General features: G+C 40.2%; 2 protein-coding genes and 10 non-coding genes across 12 annotated transcripts in view; 1 reads left to right on the top strand and 11 right to left on the bottom strand.

The window, feature by feature from the left end:
* LOC115409018 (focal adhesion kinase 1-like) overlaps window positions 1-6562 on the bottom strand; it is a 48756-nt gene extending 42194 nt beyond the window's left edge. The window contains exon 1 of the mRNA XM_030119973.1: window positions 6348-6562. The gene's annotated coding sequence lies outside the window, so the exon portion shown is untranslated. The remainder of the gene's footprint in view (window positions 1-6347) is intronic.
* Window positions 6563-9153: 2591 nt separating this feature from the next.
* Window positions 9154-9225, bottom strand: trnah-gug (transfer RNA histidin (anticodon GUG)). Its single transcript has one exon. It is a non-coding gene; the product is annotated as a tRNA-His (tRNA).
* A 578-nt stretch (window positions 9226-9803) lies between these two features.
* On the bottom strand, window positions 9804-9875 carry trnah-gug (transfer RNA histidin (anticodon GUG)). Its single transcript has one exon. It is a non-coding gene; the product is annotated as a tRNA-His (tRNA).
* A 4037-nt stretch (window positions 9876-13912) lies between these two features.
* Window positions 13913-14481, top strand: LOC115409808 (lactose-binding lectin l-2-like). The gene has a single exon (XM_030121085.1). The coding sequence runs from the start codon at window positions 13975-13977 to the stop codon at window positions 14479-14481; it is 507 nt and encodes a 168-aa protein (XP_029976945.1). The 5' UTR covers window positions 13913-13974.
* A 2330-nt stretch (window positions 14482-16811) lies between these two features.
* Window positions 16812-16883, bottom strand: trnah-gug (transfer RNA histidin (anticodon GUG)). The gene has a single exon. It is a non-coding gene; the product is annotated as a tRNA-His (tRNA).
* Window positions 16884-17884: 1001 nt separating this feature from the next.
* On the bottom strand, window positions 17885-17956 carry trnah-gug (transfer RNA histidin (anticodon GUG)). The gene has a single exon. It is a non-coding gene; the product is annotated as a tRNA-His (tRNA).
* A 575-nt stretch (window positions 17957-18531) lies between these two features.
* trnah-gug (transfer RNA histidin (anticodon GUG)) lies at window positions 18532-18603 on the bottom strand. The gene has a single exon. It is a non-coding gene; the product is annotated as a tRNA-His (tRNA).
* Window positions 18604-19961: 1358 nt separating this feature from the next.
* Window positions 19962-20033, bottom strand: trnah-gug (transfer RNA histidin (anticodon GUG)). Its single transcript has one exon. It is a non-coding gene; the product is annotated as a tRNA-His (tRNA).
* Window positions 20034-20345: 312 nt separating this feature from the next.
* On the bottom strand, window positions 20346-20417 carry trnah-gug (transfer RNA histidin (anticodon GUG)). Its single transcript has one exon. It is a non-coding gene; the product is annotated as a tRNA-His (tRNA).
* A 6462-nt stretch (window positions 20418-26879) lies between these two features.
* trnah-gug (transfer RNA histidin (anticodon GUG)) lies at window positions 26880-26951 on the bottom strand. Its single transcript has one exon. It is a non-coding gene; the product is annotated as a tRNA-His (tRNA).
* Window positions 26952-27131: 180 nt separating this feature from the next.
* On the bottom strand, window positions 27132-27203 carry trnah-gug (transfer RNA histidin (anticodon GUG)). Its single transcript has one exon. It is a non-coding gene; the product is annotated as a tRNA-His (tRNA).
* A 237-nt stretch (window positions 27204-27440) lies between these two features.
* On the bottom strand, window positions 27441-27512 carry trnah-gug (transfer RNA histidin (anticodon GUG)). Its single transcript has one exon. It is a non-coding gene; the product is annotated as a tRNA-His (tRNA).
* Between the last annotated feature and the right edge of the window lie 309 nt (window positions 27513-27821).

The following is a 27821-nucleotide window of genomic DNA, read 5'->3' as shown; positions in this document are numbered from 1 at the left end:
TTGCCGCTCTACTCTCAGTCCAAAATAAAAATTGAACAGTAAACACAGCCGAGGTTTCGCCTCTTGGAAACTATAAACTAAGAAAAAAATGACCACAACTGAGGAAGATTTTCCAATGAGCTAGGAGGGGTCTGCAACCTGCAGCTATAAAGCCACATGTGACTGTTTAGCCCTTTTTGTTGTGGCTTTCTGAGGCTTAGACAAAAAGAACCATTAAAATAAACACTGCTGACGTATATGTGACTGTTGCAGAGCAGACAACCTTTTGAAGACTCTTATCTCACAGCTCGAGGTGACTAATGTGACATTTGAATAAAGGAACGGTTCAATAGGTCTTTACCTAAAGCATGTGTCATAGACTAGCATGTCATCTGCCCGCTTCCTTTCACTTCAGGTGGTAAATATTGAGTTCCCATCTCCATGGCTCGCTCAGCCAACCTTGACTGAATAAACCTTGATGAAAACCAAATAGAGAAGTCTCAGGGAAAAAGGGACAGGCTGAAACAGCTGAAAGGATATTAAAAAAAAAAACATCTAAAATGGAAAAATTGTGTAAAATGGCTAAACTAGATTTACAAGTACTTTGAAAGTCCAGTTTTTGTCGAGGCAAAATGCAAGATTTTATTTAATTTGTAAACGCAGTGATCATTTCACAGCTGAATCCAGTTTTTATAATACAAAAACCAAGTAGCAACAATTAAGGTGAAATGGAACAAGCAGCATTGATCTGACAATTTAAGTCTCAGCAAGAAAGCAAGCTGGCACAATTCCTACAGATTGAAACTGTTTCATCAACCAGCGTGACATGAGCTTGATCTCCAATTTCCATAACTCAAATAAGTGCTGTCTGAAATGCATTAAAAAAAAATCATAAAAGCAGGACTGCTGAACAAATGGACAAGCACAGCAGGAGGGAGGAGACAATTAAGAGGAATTCCTTTCTTCGAACATCAGAAACCCTGCAGATGAAGATAATGGAAGACGCTTGTTCTCATCCTGAAAAGGATAACATATTATCTGGAGTCGTGTATATGAACAGAAAATGTTCCCCTTTCTTTCCTTCTCCACCAAGATTTCTCCTCCTCCCACATCTCTCTCTGTTCTGGCTGGGTCTATACGACAAAGCCCAACAATTACTTCTTTCTTTCTCCCCTCGTGTGACTCACTGTAATGTAATGACAATGACTGTCCACTCAAACAGGAGAACACACACACACCACACACAGTCCGCAGCGCAGACACTCGCAGAACCATTAGTTAAGAGTTATTTCAGTTGGGGATGACGGGATAGGAAGTCTCTTGCGTACACACACACACACACGCACGCACATCTTTACACCAAAGGGAATCATTGCAGTTCCATTTATCATGAGATGATATGCTGCAACTGTGACCTGCATGACCAAAGGTAGCCTGCATCTAGTGTGTGTGTGTGTGTGTGTGTGTGTGTGTGTGTGTGTGTGTGTGTGTGTGTGTGTGTGTGTGTTCCAAAGAGGGAATAGTCATTAACTATGATGTCATATCCTGCCATTGTAGCAAGCTTTTCAGTTCACACAGAACACACACTGCACTGCAGCACGGCGGCCCAGAAACGACTGTGTTAGAGAAAACCCAACAACACTGTCCTCCTTCCACCTAATTCGTGCAAACATTTAATACTCACAGTTACAGAACAAATTAAATATCAGAGAGTACACAGCCACCTGCTTCAACTGAACAGGCATACACAAACACACTGATTCAAGTGTAAAAAGGCTTAATGGTGCAGCAATCCTGAATTTTGGGATTAAAATGAATTTAAGGCTCAAACAAAAGCTGTTCAGTCCATCAAGAATCTTATATATTCTGGGTTTTTGGTTGCAGGTCTGTTTTAAGTATGTGCTCAATACATTTTCACACTACTTTAAAAGGTAAAAAAATGCCAGATAAATATGTAACGGTAAGAATGCACACACACCACACAAACAGTACACTGATAGGTAATTTATCAGTTATCTTGGGTCATCAGAAAACAAGCAGCACCCATGCACATATACCAAGACACATGTCAACACTCTGAGAGGTCTGGTGAGAAGTCGGAGAAGTGCTGCTGCTGCAGAGGAAGAAGGCATTTTCCGCTGAGCTCCTGAGGGACTCGGCATGTTTAAGGATGTACAATAAGTGCTCTGAAAGTGTGTGTGAATGGAGGGGTGTGGGGTCTGCTTCCTGAATGCAACTAATCAAGAAGCAAAGGGGAATCTGATGTTCATGTGAGCCACTGTCCCCCCAAAACACACCATACATAAATACACACAAACGCATGCGGCGACGCACACGCTCCTCTTCCTCCACAGCTGAAATCACATGCAGGAGGCAGGATGCAGGATGCAGGGGAATAAGTTGCAGCAAAAATAAAAGCTGAATTTAGAAGCTGAGCACAAACACACACACACACACACACACACACACACACACACACACACACACACACACACACACACACACACACACACACACACACACACGGATACATAAACACTGTCAGTCATACAAAGCACACTGCACCAGTTACTTATTTTAAGGGTTCATTCATGATTTTTTTTGTGCTTTCCTTCCTGAGGCGAGTTTGTAAAAAGCCACCATAGATTCGTGCAGGATGTGAGAAAACAGCTAAGACGTCCAAGCAGCAACATATGTTTACACAGTAGGTGAAAAGTAGGGAGAGATTCCAGCCTCAGTAAACTGAGACAAGTTCTGCTGAAGGAAACATTCAAACTGCATAGAAATGAGCAGAGAACTGCTGCTTTTCTCCTCAAATTATTTCATTATGCATCACGAAGTCCTCATGACACACACACATTCTGATTCAGGACTTCTGCATACCTCAACACATACAACGGGCCTCCAATGCCTGCCATCATTAATTAAAGTCACGAGTCAAGCTTGCTGAGGACTTTGTTACCACCTTTCTCGACAGGTTTTAATTGTTTAGTGTTAAAAAATTAATCAAAAGTGCAAAAGTGATATAAATGATACTGTTTGATAGCAGGGCATCACGGAGGTCTTATATCACCTCACAGTGAGAAAACACATGGTTTGAGTCTGAGCTTGCAGTCTTTTTTCCTGGATGGGCATGAGTTTTCACCAGGTAGACCAATTTAAACTACAGATTGAAAACTGGCATTTGAGGTCAAACGGCAATTCCAAATTTTAGCAGAAGTTTAAGTGTGTAAGTGCTTGTCCTGTTTTGACCTGCAGTTAGCTGGGATTGCGGTCCAAGAGCCAAAAACTGGATAAAGCAAGACAGAAGACGAATGGATTGACATTTACCAGGCTGTGACCTTCCACATTTCTTCATAATGCTAACGTTTGAACTAAAACATTTTCTGTACTTCTCAGAGGGCAAAAATATTTAAAGTGGATTTTTTCAAAGAACATTTTTCACAACCACTAAACTACAACAGAAGCAACTTGAGTCAAATACACAGTACTACTACACACAGCCAGTTCCTATTTTGATCACGTAAAGCTGGATCAAATCACAGGGAAACCTTGCAGGACATAAAAAGAGAGTGGAGTTTTCTGCAGTGTGGTGGACTGCTTCTGTAAGATCTCCGAGTGCAGTCAAGTGTTTCTATAAATACAGGCCTCCTGCACTGCTCTGCAATTTATACACACACACACTCAGGCGCGCACACATCCACACACTCTACAGCCACGCCTGTATTAGCCTGCTGTAAACCACCCATAAGAAAGGCAAAGTCAGTTAAGGTGTGTTGTTGTCAGTTCTGCCTTAAAACCGGCTTGCATCTATCTGAAAAAGTCTGTCAGAATGTAAAGTTTCGAGGCTAAGGTAGAGTGCATTATCGAGGGATTTCTCTGAGGTACCGCATATCATGACGTTTAGGAAAAACTGCACTGTTTTCCACTAGCTTTGCATACAGAATGTAATAACATGTTTGGACTTGAGATAATGGATATCATCACGTTCTTTCTGTCTCAGTGATTCCAGTCGAGAAGACACCACACTTTGTTACAGGGAGGTTCAATTGTGTGATATAAATTTCAATTTATTCAGATCAGACCATCCTTGTATCAAGCCCACCTGTGTGTCATCGCCTGTTTGAAATGGAAAAACAACCACAAGAACCGAATCGTGTAAATACAACGTGTAACCAGAGTCCACTCTTCATGTGGTGTGGCGCTTAGTCACCCGAAAGAAGCTAAACAAATCCATCTGGAGTTGAACATAAGACCCGCTCATCAATTGTGTAAGCTCATTAGCAAGCACGGCCTCGCACGCCGATTCACAACTTACTCTCTCAAACCTATAAAAAAAAAGAAGCCCCAGGAAGATTTAGTCCATGTCACATCCTTCCAGGAAGTAACGGTTTAGAACAAGCCAAACCTTTTACACGAGGCGCTCAAACTTTGTAGTTTGCAGCAGAGTAGGAAGTAGTGACTGCAGGATGTCATCCTGTCAAAGGCTTTCTTCTGATCAGAGCAGCCAGTATACAACACTAAGGATTTTTTTTTTTATTCTGTCACACCCACCAAATTTTTCTTCTCAAATATGAATCACAAACACCTCAGTTCATTCAAGTGAAACAGCAAACTGTATTCATATTAATTCGTTACAGTTTATAGTTGACGGATTACTATGCAGCGAAGCAATGCTTCAGAAGTAGTAATATAAATGTGCTCCTATTAGTGTACTGCTGGGGCCGAAGCCTCAGAGGCCTGAGGATACTGCAATTCATTAGCATTTACTTGCATCTGGAATGTAAAGCAGAGGCAAGCCGAGCACATTTCACAGTAATGTTCAACTCCTCAGCCTGAAAAGCATTTTCTTTAAAAGATGGGATTAAGGATTTTTTTTTTTAATGTTTAAATGAGGCAAGGCAAGGCAGATTTATTTATATAGCGCCACTCGGACTCAAGGCAATTCACAGTGCTTTACAATGAGGGATCGTTTTGGACAAAGCTGTAAAATGAACCCCAGCAAGTAGAGAATGATGAATGAACTGCAACAACAACCACATGCTGTCACGTTATTGAGGACAGAAAGATGAAGTATATAAGTGAAAGCATCAAGATGTTCTGAGAGTCCACTGTTTAGTCCTCTGATGCAAAAAAAAAAAAAAAAAAAAAAATCCAAAAACTAGATATATCACTTACACTGAAAGCATACTATGGAAAACAGCTGGTCAACACATTTGTTGAATAAAAGAAATTTTATACAATCTACTGTAGCATGTTGAAGTTATACAGGCAAAATTCAGTACAGTACACAAATAAACTTAGAAATGTTTGACCAGAGTGACCCGCTTTCTGCCCAAACATCTCATTACACTTACTGTAAGTCACATTCATTTCTCAAGCGAAAACATCAATGAATGAAGCGGACTTTGGGCTATGTATCTTATCTTTTCAACATGCATCCATCTTCTAGATCAATTTGTGGAAATTAGGGTCACATAATGCTAGAGCTCATCTCAGCTGACCATGGATGAGAGAGAGAGAGACCTAAAAACAATTTGCAGTCCTCAAACTCATGCTTTATGAGTTTATAGAAAACAATCAGAATATCCATGCATGCACAGGTACAACATGCAAACTCCACACAGAATGGTCCTCATGAAGACCATCCTGGACTCGATCTGAGGACCCCCTCACAAGGCTGTGAGAGTGCTAACCGCTACGTCTCCAAGCAGGAATCAATCTAATTTTCTTTCAACAAATGTTTGCATGGAAAAAAGCAGACGTCTCTTATGTTTTCACAATGAAAATTACCTTCATTTGATGAAACACATCACTGAAACCTAACTTGCTGCGTGACTGTATGAAGATTAGTAACATATTCTGACTGAGAACTATTCAGATATTTTTTTAATTTGGAGTATTTGCAGTGCAGAAAGTGAGGACTTGGGGTTGTTCAGTTTGCCTGGGAGGAATATCAAGGCAACACAGCAGCCTTGAATCCGCGACACTGACGGCAAAACAAATAGTTGCTGCAGATATTTAGAGCTAAATGTGGGTTAATCCGGCGCTCTTATTTACCGTAAATTAGATTTCAACGCAACTCCGCGTTCACTCCATGTGACTGAGGCGATTAGTTTAGGTGGCAGTAGGTCAATTGCGACAAGTTACACACACACACAAAAAAAAAAAAAAAAACTACGCCTCAGTTGCGGGCTTTCTAAGTCGAAATAACTTGTCGACAGTCATGTAAAGTGAGTAAATAACGAAAACGTATAGAAATATGTGAGAGGAAATGGCTATCGGCAGCCAGGACGAGGCGGAGGAGCGACTGCATCCCGTCATTTCTTTTTAGGCTGAAATAATCCCAAAAACACATCATCACTCACGCTGACTCGCTCCAGGTGTCGGTCGACAGCTTTGACTTGACTTTAGCGGCGGGGGAAGCTCCGAACAGGCGGTAATTAATCCGTTATTTCACTTATAAAGCTGGAAGTAGTTGCCAGATAGTGGGCTTCTTTTTTTTTCTTCTTCTTCTCGCTCCTGTGTGTGAGTGTGAGTGAGTGTGTGAGTGTGTGTGTGTGTGTGTGTGTGTGTGTGTCTCCCCCCACTTCTCTCTCCCTCTCGTCGCCTGTTCCTGCTTCCCCTCTCCACATCCAGCATTCCAATATGGCTGCTGCGGGGAGGGAGGAGAAAGGAGAGAGGAGGGAGGAGGGGGGAGGCGGGAAGGAGAGCCTGGCCCCGGGCACACGGCACGCGGCACAGCAAGCCGTTCAATGAATGGATCTTTCACGAGGCGATGCTACGTATATAGTTAAAAAGTCAGCGAGTCCGTACTCAATGACAAGAAAAGTTACTACATGTTGTCAAACTCAAGGTCCGCGGGCCCAATCCGGACCCAAAATGTCACTTCATGCGGCCCCCACTACACGGGCCCTGTTCACGCAGCAATGTTTCTGGAGGAAAAAAGTGGCAAACTTTTTGATCTATTTTGGGTGTCTGTTTACGTCCCTGCAAATGTAACTTTCTGAAAATGACTTTCAGAGTGGAGCTTAAAAAACTTTTTAACTTTTCTGAAACACTCCTGCAGTTGTGTCAATCGATTAAAATTTATGAGTGTATCAAATTAATGTCAAATATGACCGTCTCTGAACAGCCAGCCTCCTCAGCTCTGAACTTTTATGGCTTACCAGTCCTATGGAGGGTCGTCTGGCCAGTTGTCAAGTCTGCAGTCTTCTCCGTATTGAACCGAACACTTTTTAATCGAAAACATTCATGCCCTGCAAAATCTGGGCCGATTTCTCCACAGTATTCTAACCTCTTGAATTCTAACTTTTTGTCTGTAAATATAACAAATATAACTGAGAGTAATGATTTGAAATTTGCTGTAGTTCATGATTTTTGCAGACCTACTCACCAGCACCTTACAATCATGTAGTGTAGATGTAGTCAAGTAATTGGTGTGTTTACAAACAGTATGTAATACATAATACTCCAAAAAAGTACCACTTGCCTCAAAATAAACTGAAAAAAAGTAATGAGTATTTAATAAAAGTTTTAGTTTGACAACAAATTTAAAGTCATTTTATGTAACTGGTCATAGCATTTGGAACTTATACTGTCAAATAAAGTTTATTTGTTATAAGCAGTGGTAATAATTACAGCTATTTCAAACCAAGAGTAGAAATTGCAATGCAGTCATCTGGCAGAAACAAACATGGTGAGGTAAGGAACCCTGACCTGCTACATAATCAATTTCAACAGCACAATGTGCTCAGAAACTGGTTAAACATCATTAATCGGATCCTATTCATATGAATGATTTTACTTCAGACATAGTGATTAGAGTCTGAGATGACAGCCAATCAATAACTCAATGATCCTGCATTACTACACCTCTCAAATGGGACTTCACAAGATCATTATAATTCCCTAGCCTTTTGAAGATGTGGGGAGCTGTTTGATTCCTGCAATTACCATTGTGCGTATGACAACAACACTGGTCTTTTTGTTGTGTTTATGAACTTCCATGAGAGACTACAGGGATTCATGAATTGTAAGATGTAAATGCTAAATGGATTACCTACCGACACAGCCAGTTCAGGCATCCCTGTCTGAATTATATAATGCAACCATTACTGTAAGACACACTGTGTGTGTGTTATAGTTAGTGAGTTATACATAATATATAATTGTAGCTTTGATAATTACAATCTGGTTTTCAACTTCTCAACACCAATATGCTGCAATGCATTCAGTAAAGCTGTTTGTTTCTCTAGTGATCACTTGTAAGAACATTTTTTAATTTATTCAATTACTTATTTAGTGACTACAATTACAATTCCAGAATTATAATTGGTTGCATATTTGATTTCACACTTACTATGCATGTGTATGGGGATCTACTTCTACTGAATTCTGCTCTTATGTATATGTACTCATGTAGGCTAATGATCCTATCTGCATGGCAAAGACCTGCAAGTCAAAGCCTGCTGAATTATAAATCAAAACTCGCCTCCATTCAAACCAGTGCTTCTCTACTTCGGGCTACAGATTATTCAATGTGCGTCTCCACTTTCAGTGCTGATTCAAAGTCGACATCTGGTGGTATCTGCTTGCAAGTGCATGCAATGTGTCAGTTTCATTTTATTTCTTTATTGTACACTCAATAATAGGAAGCTGATTCCAAAATCTTGGAGGAAATCATCAATTGAACTGGTAAAAACAAAATGCAGTGTTGTTGTTTTAATAATAGAATTTAAGGTTTAGCGTCTTCATAGATTACTAAGGCTGCCGAAATTTAATTCATATTCAGAAAGATGAAGAGCTCAATATGTAGATTACTAGTCATTTTGATGATTTTATTGGCACACTAAGTTTTTCCTAAATTAGAAGTCATTAGCTGTACAAAACCGCTTCATGACAAAAAATACGTGTTTGACGACACTACCTAACGTCACAGGTCTGAATCTGAATCTTGTTCTACACAAATTTGCTCATTTTCAAGCCATTTTTCATGGAGCGCAAATCGAATCTGAAAGATAAGTCCGCTACATTGATGGTGCTGCTCTGCATTGGTGAGATCTTGTATTTCTTTGCATGTCTTTGTGATAGTGACAAAGGAATTGTATTTCTTTCAGTACCTTGACGTCAACAATCTGATTTGGCAAACTTCAACCACGAAACTGAATAAACTGCCGTGGCCCGGATTCGAACCGGGGTTGCTGCGGCCACAACGCAGAGTACTAACCTCTATACGACCACGGCTGCCTGTAACAGAACACACAGAGGACATCTTATGGGTGTTGAGGGTTCCCTCGTGAATTTAATTGAATGCAATTCATTTCAGTTGTATTTATATAGCACCAAGTGCAACAGCTTTTTTTTCTGTAAAAACAAACAAGAAATTAGTTTCAATCCTAACCAGAGAATTGTCTTGTTTGCATCGTCAAAAATATTGTTTGTCTCTTTCCCAGCAGTTTAAAGGTTTAGTGTTAAAGGAAATGAAGGTTCTGCTGAATGTGGAGTCACTGGATCAAGGATTGTTGTACTTACTGTGAAGGAGCGTTGTTCTGAAAGTGTTCAGTCAGACAATGTATTTATAGTTTTCATTATAGATAACTGCTGGCTAAAACCTGTCTCGTGTTCTGAGGAGTAAGTGTGTTCTGATCAATGTCTTAAAAGCCGATACTAAGACCAGTTTATAATGGGAGTAATCCTCATATAGACGCTAAAAAGTAGCAGTAGTTACTGAAATTACATTGTATACATGAATATGAATCACAGGCTTATCATTCTTCATGTCAGCAGCACATTTTGATGATGAATGAACTGAGTCTCAAAACTGCCGTGACCCGGATTCGAACCGGGGTTGCTGCGGCCACAACGCAGAGTACTAACCACTATACGATCACGGCTGATATGCAGAGAAACAACAACACACATAAGGTGTGAGGAGGTCTTCCTCACCTATTTCGCTATTTCCAAATCAGACACTGTGCATCAACCCTGTTTTCCTATATCATCCTTCCCTACCTGTTAACCAACTGTGGAAATATCTTCTATTGTTGGAACCCAGTCAGAAAGCTCTGATATCCAAAAATATACTCACAACTAAAATGATTGGATGGTCACCTAGTGACTAAACCTCGCAGTACATGGGAACAGGAGCTAGGATGAAAATGAACAGATCATTAAAGGGATAAAAACATCAACATCATACCCTCAAGTACACCTTGTGCCAGGTTAGGATTAATACAATTAAAAGTGCCGCACAGAGTTCATTTATCTAAATCTCAAGTAGCCCAGATATATCCCTTTGTGGTAGATCAATGTGATAAATGACATGTTTCCACTTGTAATCTAAGTCATATCGGTTTTGGCTGCATGTGCTTGTGTACATATTCACTGTATTATTTCTCATGGTTGTTCTTTTTGTTTGTTTTGTCCTTCCCTTTTTTTCTTCTCTCTTTTTCTTCTCTCTTTTTCACCTCTCTGTCTTTTTAATAGTTTCAAGGTACTATTTTAGTATTACTGTTTGTCAGAGACAGTGTTCCAATGTTCTACTGTTCCAGCTGTGTAAAACAAAAGAAAGCAGATATAATATGTGTAATATCCTTTTTGTCCACCATTGTATTGCTAATTAAAAAAGATTAAAAAAAAAAATTAGATTCAACTCTGATCAGCATAATCACTAATATTGTTTGTCTCTTCTTTAAAGGATTATTGTTAAAAGAGATGCAGGACCCGCTGAATGAGGAGTTACTGTATCAAGGACTGTTGAATGAATCGATAAACACGAGGCTTGAGGAAAAAATACCCACAGAGCTGGTAAAGTCCTTGACCTGGTTCTGACTCGTAACTGCTCCATAGCAGAGGTGACAATTACTCCACTACTCCACTGAAAAAGACACCGACTCATGTATTGCTCTGAGGTCAAGTACTTTACATGGCAACGATCACCATAACAGCATCAGTGAGCATGAATGAATGAAAGATTGAAAGAATGTCTTGAGTCTGCTGAACCCTCCAGACTGATCTTCCCTGAGGTTTCTGCTGTTGGAGTGTTGGAACATGAACAAGAAATCTCAACATGTCTTAAATCCCAGTCTGGACAACTTTATCACGGACTGTAAAAATTGCTGGAACACACAAAACAAACTAACCAATGAAAGACACGAGAGCTGTGTGTATCGCACAACGGCCATAAAGATTTATAAGATGAGAAGTCTTCTGGCCTTCCAGTAAATCACTGCTTTCATTAAATAAAAGTGACTATTTAACTCCATCTTACTTCCTGGTTGTCCTTTTAAAGTGTTATCCAGCCTAAATACCAGGAACACACCTCCCATGATATTATGCCCCAATAGACAGTTATAAACCATTACTGTAATTCTACATATATTTTAGCAACTCAGATGGTATATTGGAATGGTGTTAGATTCATGTGTATACTTTGTTGTTTCATTGAAGTGCACACCATTGTTCAACACAAAACCATCTTCCTTTATTGTTTTTCCCTGTTATTTGCTGTGGTCATAAACTGGAGAGAATTTAAAGGGATGTTAAATGTAGTTAAATAGTCACTTCTGTTTAATGAAAGCAAAGTTTTACAGGAGGACTAGAAGGCTTCTCATACAGCAGCATCAAAACACTTGATCAGAGTTTGGAAAAACGCTGTTCAGTCAGACTGTGTTTCATGTGTCAGTTTTTCATTTTATCCGCAACTTTAACCACACCGCTGGTGCGGGTGAAGTTCTTTAAGAATATGTGACAATCAGTCTGTCTGCAGCTTCACTTCATGCTCTGAGGTTCATACAGGAGCAGCACAACCACAGCCAAAAGCAAGAGGACGATCTTCAAATCACAGTTTAATGATTCAGTTTTTCAGTTTTTATCACTGTGTAGACTTTTAAAAGAGAAGGTTTGCATTGTTCTACAGAAAAGGTCAGACCCTCAAGCAAGCGTGTGAATGCTCAGGTGTTTGCATAGAAAACTCTGGATATTAGTTTATAATTACAGAGTTTTCTTATATCTTAATAATCTACTTGACAAATTTGCATTTTCATCATTCTTGAAAGAATCAGGCCAGATGAGATGTTTTATATTTTTGTTTGTTGATTGACCTACTGAGGCGAAATTACTCAGTCAAAGTTCATCTCATAACTCCACAAAAGTCACGTTCCTCAAAGAGATTAGAGATCTATGCCAGAGTTAACAACAGTAAACCAACTGACCGCATTAGACTGGTTGACGTTCTGGGATAATGACAGATGTTGTTTTAGTTTCAAGAATTACAGAAAAGTCATTGAAGAAGTTAGAAACTGTTCCGTCTTCTGTTAGTCCAGTTTTTTAAATTTACTGCTGTTTTTCAGTTTTCTCAAAACTTGTTTTTTGCTTTGATACATTTACTTTCAAATCATCAGGAAACCCTGTCACACTCTGCTCATGTACGATTCAGTTATTGTTGTTTTTATTTAGCCTTTATCATACAGGTAACCAAACAGAGACAGACACTGGTTTTCAAAAGAGACCTCTTGAAGGGGCGCTTGTGCAATTATTTACGGTTAACACTCCTGCCTCATAGGAAGAAGGTGCTTGGTTGAATTTGAGAAACTTTTTTACTTTTTAATAGAGTTTAGATGTTTTCACTTTGAGACTTTAATTGATGTATTTAAGAACCCTTATTAATCTTTACAAAGTAAAGACTTTCTTTTACTGGAGTTCTTTCTCAATCAAATTAAAGGTTTTATTTTCATGCATAACAAAGACAGTTCCTAACTGACATTCAGATTCAAGCCCACCTCAGTGATAAAGTCCAGGCATGAGGAGGTTTAAGGCACAAGAAGATGAAATATACAACATGAACAATACAATTTGCATTAATTCTGCAAAATGTCATCATTGATTACTCAGTTCTTTAAGTTTTGAAGACAACATGGTTCGTTCTCTTCCCATTTCTGGAGGCAGCATGTTCCAGTGGGAAATGACTCGGGGTACAAATGTCCTTCAAAGTGCTTTAGTTCTTGGCAGAAACACAGCAACAGTACGTAGTTGTCTTTTACCTGGTGGACTGTAGCTCAGAGAAGAGGCTAAATGGTTTGTGTGAGGTCCAGATCTTATGTAAAGACAACACAGATCAACATACCAACCAGTTTTTGATGCATTGCATTAACATTGCTTCTAAAGGGACAATCCAGAGCTGGTCTGGCTGCCCAAGAGCTTTATTAGCAGTACTCCACCACACAATGGGACAACAGTTCAAATGACATTTATACTAGAGAGTGTAGTAAATGTTTCTGTTGACGGAAAAATGGACATTGCAACTGATTAGTTAGGTGTCTCTTGTGTGTTGTTCACAGTTTGCTCTAAAGTGACACCTAACAGTGAAATCTCTATCTCTTGTTCTAATGGTTGGTTACCCAGACAGATGTTTAACTTTGGAGCGTCTCCCACAGCATGTTGAGCCCCCACTTTGTTTTGGCTTCTTCTCCACCACCCACTCATAAGCAGACATTAGCTGTTGTTGTAGCACGCTACTGACCTGATCCAATCTAGAGGCAGACATGTATAGTCATATCACTCACACACTGGGAAAGGAATTGACTCTGTTGATTTCTTAGCAAAAAAGCAGTATTTTTTGACAGCGTTATAAATATTGTGATCCAAATCACACCTGAGCTGGTTTCAGTCACTGCTCCTGGAGCAGAGGGCAGCAACTGTGCCAGATTTGACTTATATTTATTTGACCTATTTTTTGGTTTCGTCTGTGAGTCATCTTATCACACTCCTCGGAGTGATCAGTGGCAGGCAAGAAATTGGCGGTGACAAGTCAAAACAGTTATTTTATTGCCACTTTCTAGTGACCTGAACAAAGCTGTTGATAAGACTGTCTCAGTGCAGCTCCGCCTCTCTCAGGGACATAAAACACTTTCTCCTCAAGTCTCCTCAAACGGCTCTGAACAGCTCCAGCAAGACATCAAGGCCTTCTCACTCAGAGACTTTTGAAACGTCAACATGATGCTTTTCCTCTTTTTGTGTTTCCTCGCTCTTTGTGCTGCGGCTCCCTTGGAGGAGAAAAACATGAAGCTCCAGCGTCGCGGTTGTCCACCGTTCTGGTTCAACTTCAAAGACCGCTGCTATCGGTACGTCGCCGCAGACAAGACCTGGGCTGATGCAGAACTCTACTGTGTGTCTCAGGGAGCCAACCTGGTGTCCATCCACAGCAAGGAGGAACATAACTTTGTCAACTGGTTGATTAAGGGTTTGAATCCTCAGCAGAACTATACCTGGATTGGACTCAGTGACGTTCATAAGGAAGGAGCCTGGATATGGTCTGATGGAGCCTGGATGTGGTCTGATGGATCCAGGTTCGACTTTGCCGTTTGGGATGTTGGACAGCCTGATAATTATCAAGGAATTGAACACTGTGGCCATACCAACTTTGGCAAACTGTTCCAATGGAATGATGCTAGGTGTTCTTTTCTCTGGCACTTTGTTTGTGCATTTGACATAATTTCATGAACAGCTCTCTGACTTTATCTGAGTAATTTTGCAAGAACTCACCTAATATGCGGCGTGAATAAGAAGTGGAATGATGCTCCCTCTTGTTTCCCTTTGTTTGCGCATTACGTCCAACCTGCCCTCAGCTGCTGAGAAGCTCTGGCTTGACTTCATGCTCACACAAAGTACAGACTCAAGTATCTTTGTCCTGAACTATATATATGACAGGTCTTTATTTAGGACTGAATAGATCTTTCTATGTGATGGAATGACTCTGTTTTAATACCTAAAAGTGAAATAGACACATTCAGAGACTATATGAGACAAATGACAAATACTTTTCCTGCACAAATGTATTTGTGTGTTGAACATTTCTAATTCACAACTCAAAATGTTTATATTCATCTTTTGCCTTCATATGCTTGTGTTTATTGTTTTGTCACAAGTTACCTGATTCAAATGTCTTATCCCTGCTTTCTGCAGTGTTTGAAGGAGTTCAGAATTGTGTTGTGGTCAATTTAATGTAGAAAATGACTGTCAGCTTTTTTAACTTCCTCAAACTGACAGTTACAGATAAAGATATGATTGCATATTTGATTCCTTTAAAAACAATATCATTTCCAATGCTTTGATTTTGAAAATATTATACATAAAGACCTGTTACATCAATGTGCTAATTCTTTTACATAAAGAATTGATGTATAGTTATGATACTTAACAATTTCAAACTGGCTTCAATCATTTAACTGTTGCTTTGATCTTCGTTGTGTTCAGCTGGAGCCCCGATTAACCTCTAGTTCAGCAACACCAAATAAATGCTCCTACTGAATATTCTTTGTGTATATCACCAGTTCATTCCATTACAGCCTCAGTCTTTGTCTTTCATTAAACTGACAAGCAGAACTGATGTGTTGTTCAATCTGTGGATTAGCTGGTTCAAACTGGATTTAACATTTCATGAAAAATAAAAATATTACTACATTTAAATAATTCTGGAGAAATCTGGAGGACAGTTTGTCGTGGATGCTGATCCAGATGACACTGCAGGAGAACAAATAATCCACTGAAGGAAATAAAATTACATGTATGTTTGTTTCTTCACTTTGTTGATGTGCACAGATATTCATTATAAAAGATGATACACAGTAGTCAGTATGGCTCTTTTGAATTTGGTCAAAAGATTTACTGTCAGTAGAGACAAAATGTGAGACTGTATTAAGCATATTAAAAAGAAATAACAAATAAGAGTACTTATAAGATGTAACACCTTTAAGATTTCTTTGCATTCTTTTATTGTTCAGTTTTGTCCTCAAACAGTGTCTCCAGACACCGTCTGCTTCTTCACTCCATCGTCTTCTTTTTATCCTGGTACAGATTGTAGATTTTCATTATGGGGGTAAAATGAAGAGCATCACTAGTGAAGATTAACAAGTTTATACTTTCCAACATCTGCTGAAAGTACCTGTAGTTATAATTTGTGACCACGTGAGGGCAGTAAAAGCACAAATTGCTGTCATGAACGTAGCCACTGGTCACAGTAAAAGCGTTGATGCCATGTGATAGTGTTGATGAGTAAATAGTTATTTTGTTATGTGTCTGTTGGCAAAGCCACATAATGAAGCTCTTTCTCATTTGTCCAAGTAGGAGGCACCTCAGTCGAATCAGCTTCAGCTGTGTTTTCCTGTCCTCCCAAGTCATTTTAATTTAGGTTGCCTTATCTCATGCTTGATAACATGCTCATGGTCTTTTCTCAACAACACGAGGACCAGGGTTGAGTAGCCCTGCTCTGCAACATCAAAGACTCAATTGTTCAGAGAACAACTAGGGACTCTGACTCCACCTTTGGGGGAGAATAGTTCAGGTGGTCCAAAACCCAGCACTTATGTACCACTGACTAAATTGACCCCCCCCCCCCAAAAAAAAAAAAAGGGGGGGGGGGAAATGGCACCTCTTCTGCAACTTAATGGCAACTCCCTTGACCAATCACACTTGAAGCAATTGAAGCACTTACTAATGGTTTCTTTCTTATGTCTGAATTCTTGCTTGTGTTGTACGTCGCTTTGGACAAAAGCGTCTGCTAAATGAAATTGTAGAAAATAGCCAATATGAATATGAATATGAAACCTCATGTGAATGCCAGAAGATGGCATTACCATGAGGTTTACTTCAGTGTTGAGAGCTGCCAGAGAGCTTTGTCTCAGCTAAATGAGGAACGTCGAGGACCCATCCTCAGTAACAGATCTTTGAATCAGTGGGTGTGTAGGCCTTTCAACATTACACATTCTACAGCCACCTGCAGGGTGATGAGGTCTGAACTTGAGTCCCATTGCGTTCCCAAACATTTCCAAAACTGCCGTGACCCGGATTCGAACCGGGGTTGCTGCGGCCACAACGCAGAGTACTAACCACTATATGATCACGGCTGACTGGATGTGCCTGCTGCACAGAGGACATCTGATGGGTGTTGAGGTCGCCTTCATTGTGGATTTAAGCACTTACTTTCTACAACAACAACAACAAATGTAAACTGGAAAGAAATGTGATTTAATCTTCTGTCTTGTTTGCATTGTCACAGATACTCATATCGACATTCAAGAGTATCAGTAGTTATTGAGATTACAATACAAAGTTGGCCTGGTTACATTGACCACAGTGAATCTCAGGCTTGCTTTTTTTTCTCCTGACATCAGCAAGATATTCTGATCATGAATGAAGCCAAGTCATTTGATATGACAGCAATATGACGTCTAATTTAACTCTAAAAAGAGCGTGGTGATGATAGTGAGAGCCAAAGGGCACCTAAAGGCTGTGTTTCCTGTTTTTCATCTGGCTGGAGGTGACCTGGAGGTGGTCGACAAGGTCAAATATCTCAGTCACATTATCAGTGATGACCGGAGTGATGACGATGATATCCAGAGGCAGAACTGCAAACTGTACGCACAGGCTAACATGTTGGCACGAAAGTTTCATATGCGCACTAACAATGTTAAGGTGGCCGTGTTTAAAGCTTATTGCACCTCTCTCTATACTGCCCATTTGTGGTGCAGCTATAGTAAGAGTAAATACAAGAAGTTGCAGGTGGCTTATAATGATGCACTTCGGATTCTATTGAAGGTGCCTGGATGGACCAGTGGCAGTTTGTTATTTGTACAAAATAATGTCCTTACATTGAATGGTGTTATTAGAAAATGTACGTATTCTTTTATGCAGCGTCTTGACGCCTCAGAAAATAGTATTGTGAATGTGTTAACACAGCCTTTACTTCTGCTCTCCGGAAGCGCTGGAGATATTATTTATATGGACTCTGGTTATTATATTTGTGTTGTACATGTTATGGCTGTTGTCAGTTTTGGTGTTTTTTTTCTTTTTAATATGGACCCTTTGTGCCTGAAATAGAGATTGATTTGATTTGAGAACCCAAAGCTGCCGTGACCCGGATTCGAACCGGGGTTGCTGCGGCCACAACGCAGAGTACTAACCACTATACGATCACGGCTGATGGGCTGTGAGTAGAGAACACTCATTAGGTGTGATGAGGTCTTAGTCATTGTGAATTTTTGCACTCATTGTATGAATGACTCAACAACTAACACAATTAGCACAACAGCTCTATGTCGATTTACTAAATGCAATATGAAACATGTTCATTTTCAAAATCAGAGAAAATCAAAGTAGCAAAACAATATAAAATAGAATAAATCAGTGTGTTTGGATAGTCACGATTATTGTTTGTCTCTTTCTAATCACTTTAAAAGATTAGTGTTAAAGGTGATGAAGGATCAGTCGAATGTGGAGTAACTGAATCAAGGACTGTTGAATGAATCAATAAATAAACACGAGACCTGATGAAGAAACTGTCCATTGTGACAATGATATTCACATGAGGTTCACCTTGATGTTGAGAACCAGAGAGCTTCATCTCAGGTAAGGGAAATTAATTCTAATCCATCACCAGGGAGGGACCTTTGAACCAGGGTGTGCTGAGGCCTTTTAGCATTGCGCACCCTCATCGCAGGTGGCCAGCTGCAGCGTGACGAGGCCTGAACTCGAGTCCCAAACCATCACCAAAACTGCCGTGACCTGGATTCGAACCGGGGTTGCTGCGGCCACAACGCAGAGTACTAACCACTATACGATCACGGCTGCCTGGAAGTCAGTGCTGCGTGAAGGGCATCTGAGGGGTGTTGAGGGCTCCCACGTCGTGGATTTAAGCAATTATTTTCTGCAACAACAACAAATTGAAACTGGCAAGGAGTTAGATTTGGTTTCGGCCTTTCAGTGTTAGGAACCTTTATCATAGGTGCTTATTTTCAGCAAAAACAACCATCAAAAATGACATCAACAACAACAACCAATTGAAACTGTCAAGAGATTAGATTAAATCCTTATCAGAGAATTGTCTTGTGTGCACATTGTTATGACATTCAACAAGACCCAATGTCAGGATTTAAACATTATGACCAGTAATTAAATTATTTTTGATACATTATTGTCTTAGATTATTTGCTATCATTAAGTAAGAGTTATCCAGAGACTATATATAAATGCACATTCTACATAAGTTAAAATAAAAATTAAAGAGTAACATGACGTTCCTAATTAAACAGTAAATCAGAGCAGTAAACCATCAGCTCCTTTAAAAAAATAAATACATCAATCAAAACCGGTTGTTTCCATTTATTTTTGTGACTAAAAACCAGTGTGTTCTGAGTCAGTCAATGGATGAAGACCACACAGTGGCCTTTGAACTTCACACTTTTTTTTTTCCTGCTGATTGCTTCACTGACTGGCACTGACAGGTGTGGGTGAGAGATGCTGTGGGTGGGGGTTTCATCAGAGGAGACTGCAGAGCTCCGGGCTCCTCCTCTGCCTCCAGGACAACTTCCTGTTCCGGTGGAGAGAAGGACGCCACTCTGGTTGCCATGGTGAATCCGTGATTCTGTGATCGATCGCGACTTTAACATTAAATACCCTCATCGCAGATGGCCAGCTGCAGGGTGATAAGGCCTGAACTGGACTCCCGAACCATCATCAACCACAGTCACTGATGTTTGGGGTGTTCAGCATTTCAAGATTGCACACCCTCATCAAAGGTGGCTAGTTGCACAGTGATGAGCCCTGAATTTGCACCGCATTGGTTTCCAACCATTTCCGAAACGTCCGAGAGCTGTGTATTGGGGGAACCTTCCTTTGTTGGATCAGGTGTGAAGTGGACGACAGGCCTGGATGTTTGCAAGATGTGTGTGAGTTTATTGGACATGATAAGTTTGGATTTCAATAAAGGAACAAGCCGTTCAATTGTCAAAATTGTTTGTGACTTTCAGTCTACAGACACTCAAGAAACAGTGCATAATTGAGAAAATCCCTGTGTGACACCTCACACGATTCAATTTGATACTCTAACATCAAGAATGTTATTTTATGTGTCTTTCTGACGTAAGTAACAAACTTCAATAACAGCTGAGCATCGGATTGAACAGTTTAATACCAAATCTTAAAACTGCCGTGACCCGGATTCGAACCGGGGTTGCTGCGGCCACAACGCAGAGTACTAACCTCTATACGATCACGGCTGTATGGAAGGTTGGACTCTGCATAGGACATCTGAGGCTTATTCAGGGCTCCCTTTACTGAATTCAATTGAATTGAGTCAGCTTTATTTATATTGTACCAAATACAACACAGTCATTTGTTGCTACTTTTACAGAGACAACCCACCAGTTCCACATGATCAAGCAAAAACTTCAGTCATTTCAGTGGTTATTTTCTAATAGCCAGGGTGGAAGCTTTGTCTCAATTATGGGAGGGATGTTCATCACCAGTAATCAAGGGGTGATAAGACCTGAATTCTGCATCCAATTGAGTTTCCTCACCACTTCCAAAACTGCCGTGACCCGGACTCGAACCGGGGTTGCTGCGGCCACAACGCAGAGTACTAACCTCTATACGATCACGGCTTACAGATCTCCCACCAAAAATGTATTTTTTAGAGCTTGTTTTGCTCATCGCCACAAATCAGACAGTGTTCAATTTGATACTTTAACATAATGAACCTAATTTGGTGTATTTCTAAGATGTGAGTCACAACCTTCCATAACAGCTGAACATTGAAATGTACAGGTTAATATTAATTTTCAAAAGTGCTGTAACCTGTATTTGAACTGAGGTTACTATGGCCAGAACGCAGAGCACATATAGGACCAAGTCACAAATAAGCCTCAACTCATAACTTTATATTAGCAATATTAGCAGTGTTTTAGCTTGTAACTACTTCATTTTTGAACCAGTACTTCATTTTGTCCACCTGAAACAGGTGAGGACAGCAGCCATCCTGGACATCTGGGATCTTCAGTTCATCACAGGATAATCACACAGACAAAGATGACCACACACTCACATTCACACTCAGGGCCAAAGAATTGACCTCACATATTTTTTGGCCTGTGGAAGAAAACTCACAGGCAGAGGGAGAACATGCAAACTCCACACAGTATTTGAATCTGCGGCCTTGAGACAGCTAACCTCATCAGGCAGCCCTACTTTATAAATCCCAGAACGAAATCTATTGCAGTTGCTTTATACGGAGTAAAAAAGGAATTTTTATGCAATCAAATAAGAAAAAAATCAAATAAGTGAGGATGAAATATTAAATTAATGAATATTAATATGCACAAGTGAATTTTGGTATGTAGACCACGTGACGCACATTTCGTTAAAACGGTTTTTTTTCATAAAGGTCTTACCTTTACTTAGAAATGGAGTTCATGATGTTCCTGGACAAAAAAATCCCTTGGATTTTGACTTCCTCCTTCAAGTGAAAGCCCAGTTTAGAAAAGGGTTTGATCCTGGATTTCTAATCCTCTATCACGTAGAAGGCGGCGGCTCTAAAGTGAAGGCAGTAAAATGTGATTTCAGGAGGGTCGTCTCTGTCAGGACTTCTGCCAGCATGAGCCTCCGGTGCTGTTTGTGTGTAACCACGAGTGTTCCTGCTGGAGAACCTGCAGGAACAGAGGCTTCAGGGTGCGGCTGCGGCTCTCCAGGATTCTCAACATGGGAAGGGGGGTGAAGGCCATGCAGGATGTTCCTCAGAGAACCTTCGTCTGCGAGTGAGTCACACTGGAGGCACGCTCAGCTCCTGCTCCCACTGCCCCCCCCCCCCCCCCCCCCCCCCCCACCCCCATTACCTTATTCTTTTATTTTTGCTATTTTAAGTTTAATGTTGCAGCGTGCACCGAGTAAAATTGATACACTGTGACAAACTGCTGTAATGTCTATAGTAAACATTTTCAGTATCTTTTTGTTTTGTCATTTTACAATATTGAACTGTATGCCGCAATGCATCGTGGTTAAAAATTGATCACAGTAACTTTCTGTATAAGTCTTCAGTAACATACTGTAAAATTTACAGCAAGTTGTGTTCTGGCACGGAGATGATGTGCATTACAAGTAAATACTGTTTATAGTCGGATTTTGAAAAAAAAAAAAGGCTTGTTTGAAAGACGAACTTCACAGGCCCAAGAGGAAGCAACTAGGCGCCCTTTTTGACAAGACCAGGGAGCGCCAGGCTCAAAATGGCAGCTGCTGATGAGTAATATTTGTTTCAGTTTAGAAGTGTCAAATGTAAAAGTTGTTTTGACAATGTGCAATTTTACATTACGGAGCATTCACACCAAGTCTTGCCGTCAGCTATTAGCGTATTAGCTTAGGAACTCGTGGCAGTCCACTGTTAGCATTAGCTTATAGGCATCCCACCCTGTTCCGCCTTTAGCTATCAGTTTAGCTTCTATCGTCAGTTTGCTGCTTCATGTGCGTGTTGGTGGCGGCGGCGGTGAAATCAGCACCGCGCTTCTCCTGCAGCACATTTCGAGGTGAGGAGAGGTGTTCATTTGATTGGTCAAATCAGAGTTGGCTCTCCTCCCTCTTTGCTGCTCGTGCCGGTAGGAGGGATGGAGGCGGAGGCGCATCGTGCTGCACTGGACTGAGTCGCTGTGCCGCGCCTGGTCTGGGAGTATAAATATGTTGTAAAGCACTGCAAAGACCAGTGGAACAGTTGAATGTGGATATGCATATATGGAAAGCAACCGAAAAAATACTAACTTTAAAACTATATGTTGTTTCTGTTTTAGGTGATGCACTCACAGTGCAGTGGATGCAGAGCATGGATGATCAGGTGGGTTGGGCCTCCACACCCCAGCTTCGTGGCAGGACTGGCAGCGCTGTTTTCCAGTTACAACTTTACTGTGGTGTACCAGCATGCACATTGGAATTCATTCAAAGGTAACTGGGTGCTTGTAGTAGAGAGCTTGTTTAGTTTGCTATCATGACTGCTGGCCAAGTTACTTCCAAAACATAATACATATTAAATACTCTTATTTGAAAGTAATTAAGTGCATTATTTTGTCACTGTCTCTAAATTGTAATACATACTTTTGAGTTATTTTTACCAAAATAAGCACAAGTATGATTGCATTATTTTGCATTATCAGTCTTGTTTTGTATTGTTCAAATGCATTTAATAAAACTTGTTTTGCAGCAGCTCTGACATTTTGTTTCATATGTAACAATCTGCGCAATTTCAAAAGCAGTGAATGAAAAATACAAAATTAACTGTAAAAATTTTCTTTACATCATATTGTAGTTTTATTTACTGGAATCTCCAGGTGCCAGGTAGCTGCTGTGATTTAGTAGAATACAAGAAGTTGTTTTCTTTAAAAAAAAACAGCACGTTACTGTAATTTACTGACAGCAAAAACCTGCAAAAAAATGTACTGTAATATGCTCTCAAAGAATTTACAGCAGTGAACTGTAATTCTACAGTACTTTATTGCAACTTTTTTTGCCAGGTATTTACTGTAAATTCTACAGCAATTTATTTATAGTGTATTTTGTGAACTTGTTCACTGTCAATAGCAATAAAGCTCTTTCTTCTCTTCTCTCTCTTTTCTGGTTTTGATGGTGGCGATGGCAGAGTTGACATCTTTGGGTACAACATCACCACGGTACAGGGGGCGGCAGGCCTCCCCATGACGAGGGTCACACGTCATCATCTGACTGGCCGAATCAAAGCAGGTGTTCCATTGAAGAGCAGGGAAGCGTTGATTGAAGAGATGACCTGTCCAATCAGCCTTTCGAGGTTGGTGAAGGTGGGAACTTTCCAGGAACTGCTCACTTTTCCTCCTTCACTCCTCGGTCAGCCGTCCCTCTGTGCCTGTCGCAAGGTTAATCTGGTCGCTGCCCTCCGGGCCTCTGCTCATGTCCCATCTGGAAGGTCCACACTCTCCCACTTCCCCTGCAACTCTGGAGTCACACGCTATTCCCACACACACCTGTGCCCCATTCAACAAATTACGAGAGGGAGGCGGGGCTCAATCACACACACATGCACAAATCCTCCTTGCCAGTAATGAGCTGATCGGGGTTAGCACCAGTAGGACGACAGTTCAAACAGAGTTCTAAAGGTGATTATGTTAAGTTTTTATACAGTCTATTTATGTGCACTTTTTTTAAAAGATTGTGATCAGAACAAATTGAAACAACTTTTTAAATTTAGTGCTTATAATTCGGCTATTCCGTGTGTCCCAATACATTTTCTATGTAGCTGTCTGAGACACGGCACAACACCGGTGTCTTATATGATTGTTCAATGGCGGTGTGGCTGTCTGTCGCAAAGCCGAATGCATCTACATCGCCATTAAACGCCACTTGTGCAGCACTTAAAGACGGAGTTTATCAATTATCAGGGTATATCCACATTTCAAGCGATAAATCCGATAGATTCAAGATTATTTAAAGTATTCGAATCAGTAAATTGAGTAAAATTGACTGATTTTTTTTGTGTGTAATGATTTTAACGTGTTTGTTCATATCATTTTCAGTTTAATTAGTGAGAGCAACACACTTAAAAGTGCAGTTAAGATTACGGAAGGTGAGTTTCCATAAATGAGCTATAAAAATGCCCTCTAAAGATGTGCTTTATAGGCTGTTTAACATATTTTCTGTATAAGTTGGCCAAACACATTAGGGTTTCTGGTATGTAACCACTGCCATAATGTTTTATTGTCTTTGCAGGCCCACACCAGACATTTTCGGAACAAAAATCTTTATTTGCCTGTATTGGCAAAGAATGTATGTTTTGTATGAAGAAGACACTGGCCAATCAAACACATTCTTCAAAAAAAAAAACATCTTTGTGATGCTGTTCATTTCACAGAAAACAATAAGGGTAAGAAGTTCAAATCTTAAATAGAAAGTTATACAAATCATATTCTACCAATTAATGGAATACCGGTATGACTGTTCTGATTATTTTTCTTTTCCTCACAGAGAAATTTGCTGTGACCTGCCCAATGGGGGAAAGGGCACAGATACAGCCAGAGCCCATTTCCATTGCCCATTTTGTGATTTCTAAGTTCTGACAAGCCACTTCAAAGTATATCTAAAAGGCAAACATGGTATGTGTCTAGTGGTCTCCTTTACATCACACCACATTTCTAAACATTTGTAATGATATATAAATATCTTAGCAATGCTGAAAAGTGAGTGCTAAAAATAGTTTTTATTATTGAAAGAAAAATGTTTGTGGGATATTAAGAAAATATGTCTAAGATGGTATATAATATAGGATTGTGTAATCCTTTTTTGTTCAGTGTGTTTAAAATACTTTGACTTGCAGGCATGGACTCAACGAAGGGACAAGGTAGGAAAGATTTGTCCCACATGGAATGTCAAATCATGAAAATAGTTTAGAACATAAGTGAAATAAAAATACAATTATTTCTCTTATTTAAATTTTATTTACCACCGTTTTTATGTGCAAAATAGCTGCATGTAAAGCTTGATAAGTTCTTTTCAACTCTGTTACTAAATAAATCTGAAACTAATGTCTACAAATTGACCACTGATCATTCCATCAGTATACCACCCAAGGTCTTAATGTCATCTTAATTTATCTTTCTTGTGACCGAAAGATAGTACTGTGGTCCTTCAGATGTTTGTAGAGAAACGTTAAGCAGATATTGCCAGAAAAAAAATGAAATGGTGGACTCTTGGTGTCTTCCATTATTCATAAAAAAATGTTTATGGTTTTTGTCCAAGCAGGAAAACCAAGGGTGAATGAAAAGGAAAAGGACAATGCCAGAGATGACACTGCAGACACAGCAGAGCAGAAACCTGAATACCCACACTGTAAAGTGTTGCAATGTTAAAAAAAAAAACATAAGAAGACACATTAGAGATGTCCGTAACCTGGAAAGCATGTCGATAGTGTGTGTAGACATGAATGCTGGAATATATGTGACTGCTAGATATAACCTCAGCCTCATGATTCCCATTCATATACTGAAACCCACAAGCCCACCACAAATGGAGTGCGAGGTTGAATTGCGCCGGACATTCATGCAACTTGCAAGATCATCTGGAAATCCAGGAAAAGAGTGTGTTCACCTGGAGAGGACCAGATATGCGACACCCTGCTCTAAACCAGCGCTCCTCACAACCACCTCACAACAGAACCTGTAATTTCTGCTGTCATTTTTCTCAGAGTACTTCAAATGTGAATGGAAGTGTTATTCTCATGAATGTCTCCATACTTTTCTGGATCTCCAGCCAGTATGATTTGATTAAGGGACAACTCCAGAAGATATGAAAACGGTTGGCCCTCCCCTCACCACACCCTCTCCAACACCTTCTATTTTTGTACTTTTATATTGTGCTTGTGTAAAAAAAACCTCACAATGTTCTTCCAACCAAAGTCTCTCCATGAGAGGGAGCAGGTTGTTGTTTTCCGTAATTGTTCATTTATCTCTTGCCATTCATCTATCGATAAAGTAATATTTGCCTCTTTTTCCCACCTTTCTTTTACATGCACTGTGTCATTTCCTTTTAGATCTTCTGTCAGTATCAGCAGTTCCATCGCACAAGGTTATTTTAGAGCCCTCCGCCCCACCAGATGCCAATCCTATCGTCCAGGAGTTACCACATCCATTCATACTAACACACTTACACTGACAAAATAGATAAATAAGTAGATAATTAGCTAATCAATGAAAAATTTAGAAGTAAGGATTATAAGATTGAGGTAAGAAACTGCTGATTTGGTGGGGCATGACAGTTAATTGGTGAATGTTGAAAAGGGCTGCAAAGGTTCCTCATAAACCTCTCAAGGAGAAACATCCCTATACCTCCTGAATCAACGTAATATGAGTAGTGGGCAGGATGGGATGATTTCAGAATAAGAAGTGTTTGAGCAAGCCATGTGGTGAATCAAACAGCTCTGCTCATGAGCCACACTGACAAGATTAGTGGTGTTTGCTCTAAATATCGACAGGTACTTCAATCCCTGTGTCTAAGATCTTTTCTTTTATGTTCTCGTTTTTCTTGTTTGAATACAAATAAATTCCAAACATCAATTTTTGGAAAACTGCCGTGACCCGGATTCGAACCGGGGTTGCTGCGGCCACAACGCAGAGTACTAACCTCTATACGATCACGGCTGTCTGGAGAGTCACAGCAAATAGAGGCACTGAAGTTATTACAGACAGATAGAACGTTGTTGTATATGTTTTATCCACAAGGACATAGTTCATGGTCCTTGTTTTACTTTTTTTTGACGTCTACAACATGTTTCGCCGGCAAATAAAGCCAAAGCATTTCCGTTTCACCCTAATTAAAATTGCCGTGGCCCGGATTCGAACCGGGGTTGCTGCGGCCACAACGCAGAGTACTAACCTCTATACGACCACGGCAGTTGATTTAATTGAAAGACTAGTGCCATTCGGACACTTGGTGTAATGATACTGTTGTAAAGCTGAATGTCTGTAAATCCTTTGAAAACAGTCATTTTGAGTATGACAAGATATGTCATCATAACGTTCGACAATAATTCCGTATTCGGAGTCAATGGTAATGGTTTTTAACACGCCAGCTCCGTGATTTAATCACTGGAGAGTATTTGGCATCACAAACAACTGAGTTTCCAAAACTGCCGTGACCCGGATTCGAACCGGGGTTGCTGCGGCCACAACGCAGAGTACTAACCACTATACGATCACGGCGCGCTGTGCTCCGGCACGTGTAGTCGTGCGCAGCACCAGATACTGAAACAAACGTCACCCCGCAATACGGCATATGACTCTTCTATTTTTATGCTGATAGAACCAAACTAATCCAAGTAATGTTCAGACACGAAATTTTGAGACTTTGTTTGAATATGTATTTCAAATAATGTAATTTTTATTGACATATGGAAAATAGTGTAGATATATCTGCCTTTGTTTTCGGACACACGCAGTAGATGGCGCCCTTTCAGCGTTTATTGCAGCCACCGTGTTTGACTTGAGGGAAGCGTTTGGTTCAGAGAGGAG

Source organism: Salarias fasciatus, chromosome 22 (genome assembly GCF_902148845.1).
Source record: "Salarias fasciatus chromosome 22, fSalaFa1.1, whole genome shotgun sequence".
In the NCBI taxonomy this organism is placed as follows: Eukaryota; Metazoa; Chordata; class Actinopteri; order Blenniiformes; family Blenniidae; genus Salarias; species Salarias fasciatus.
This window is presented reverse-complemented; position numbering and strand designations above follow the sequence as displayed.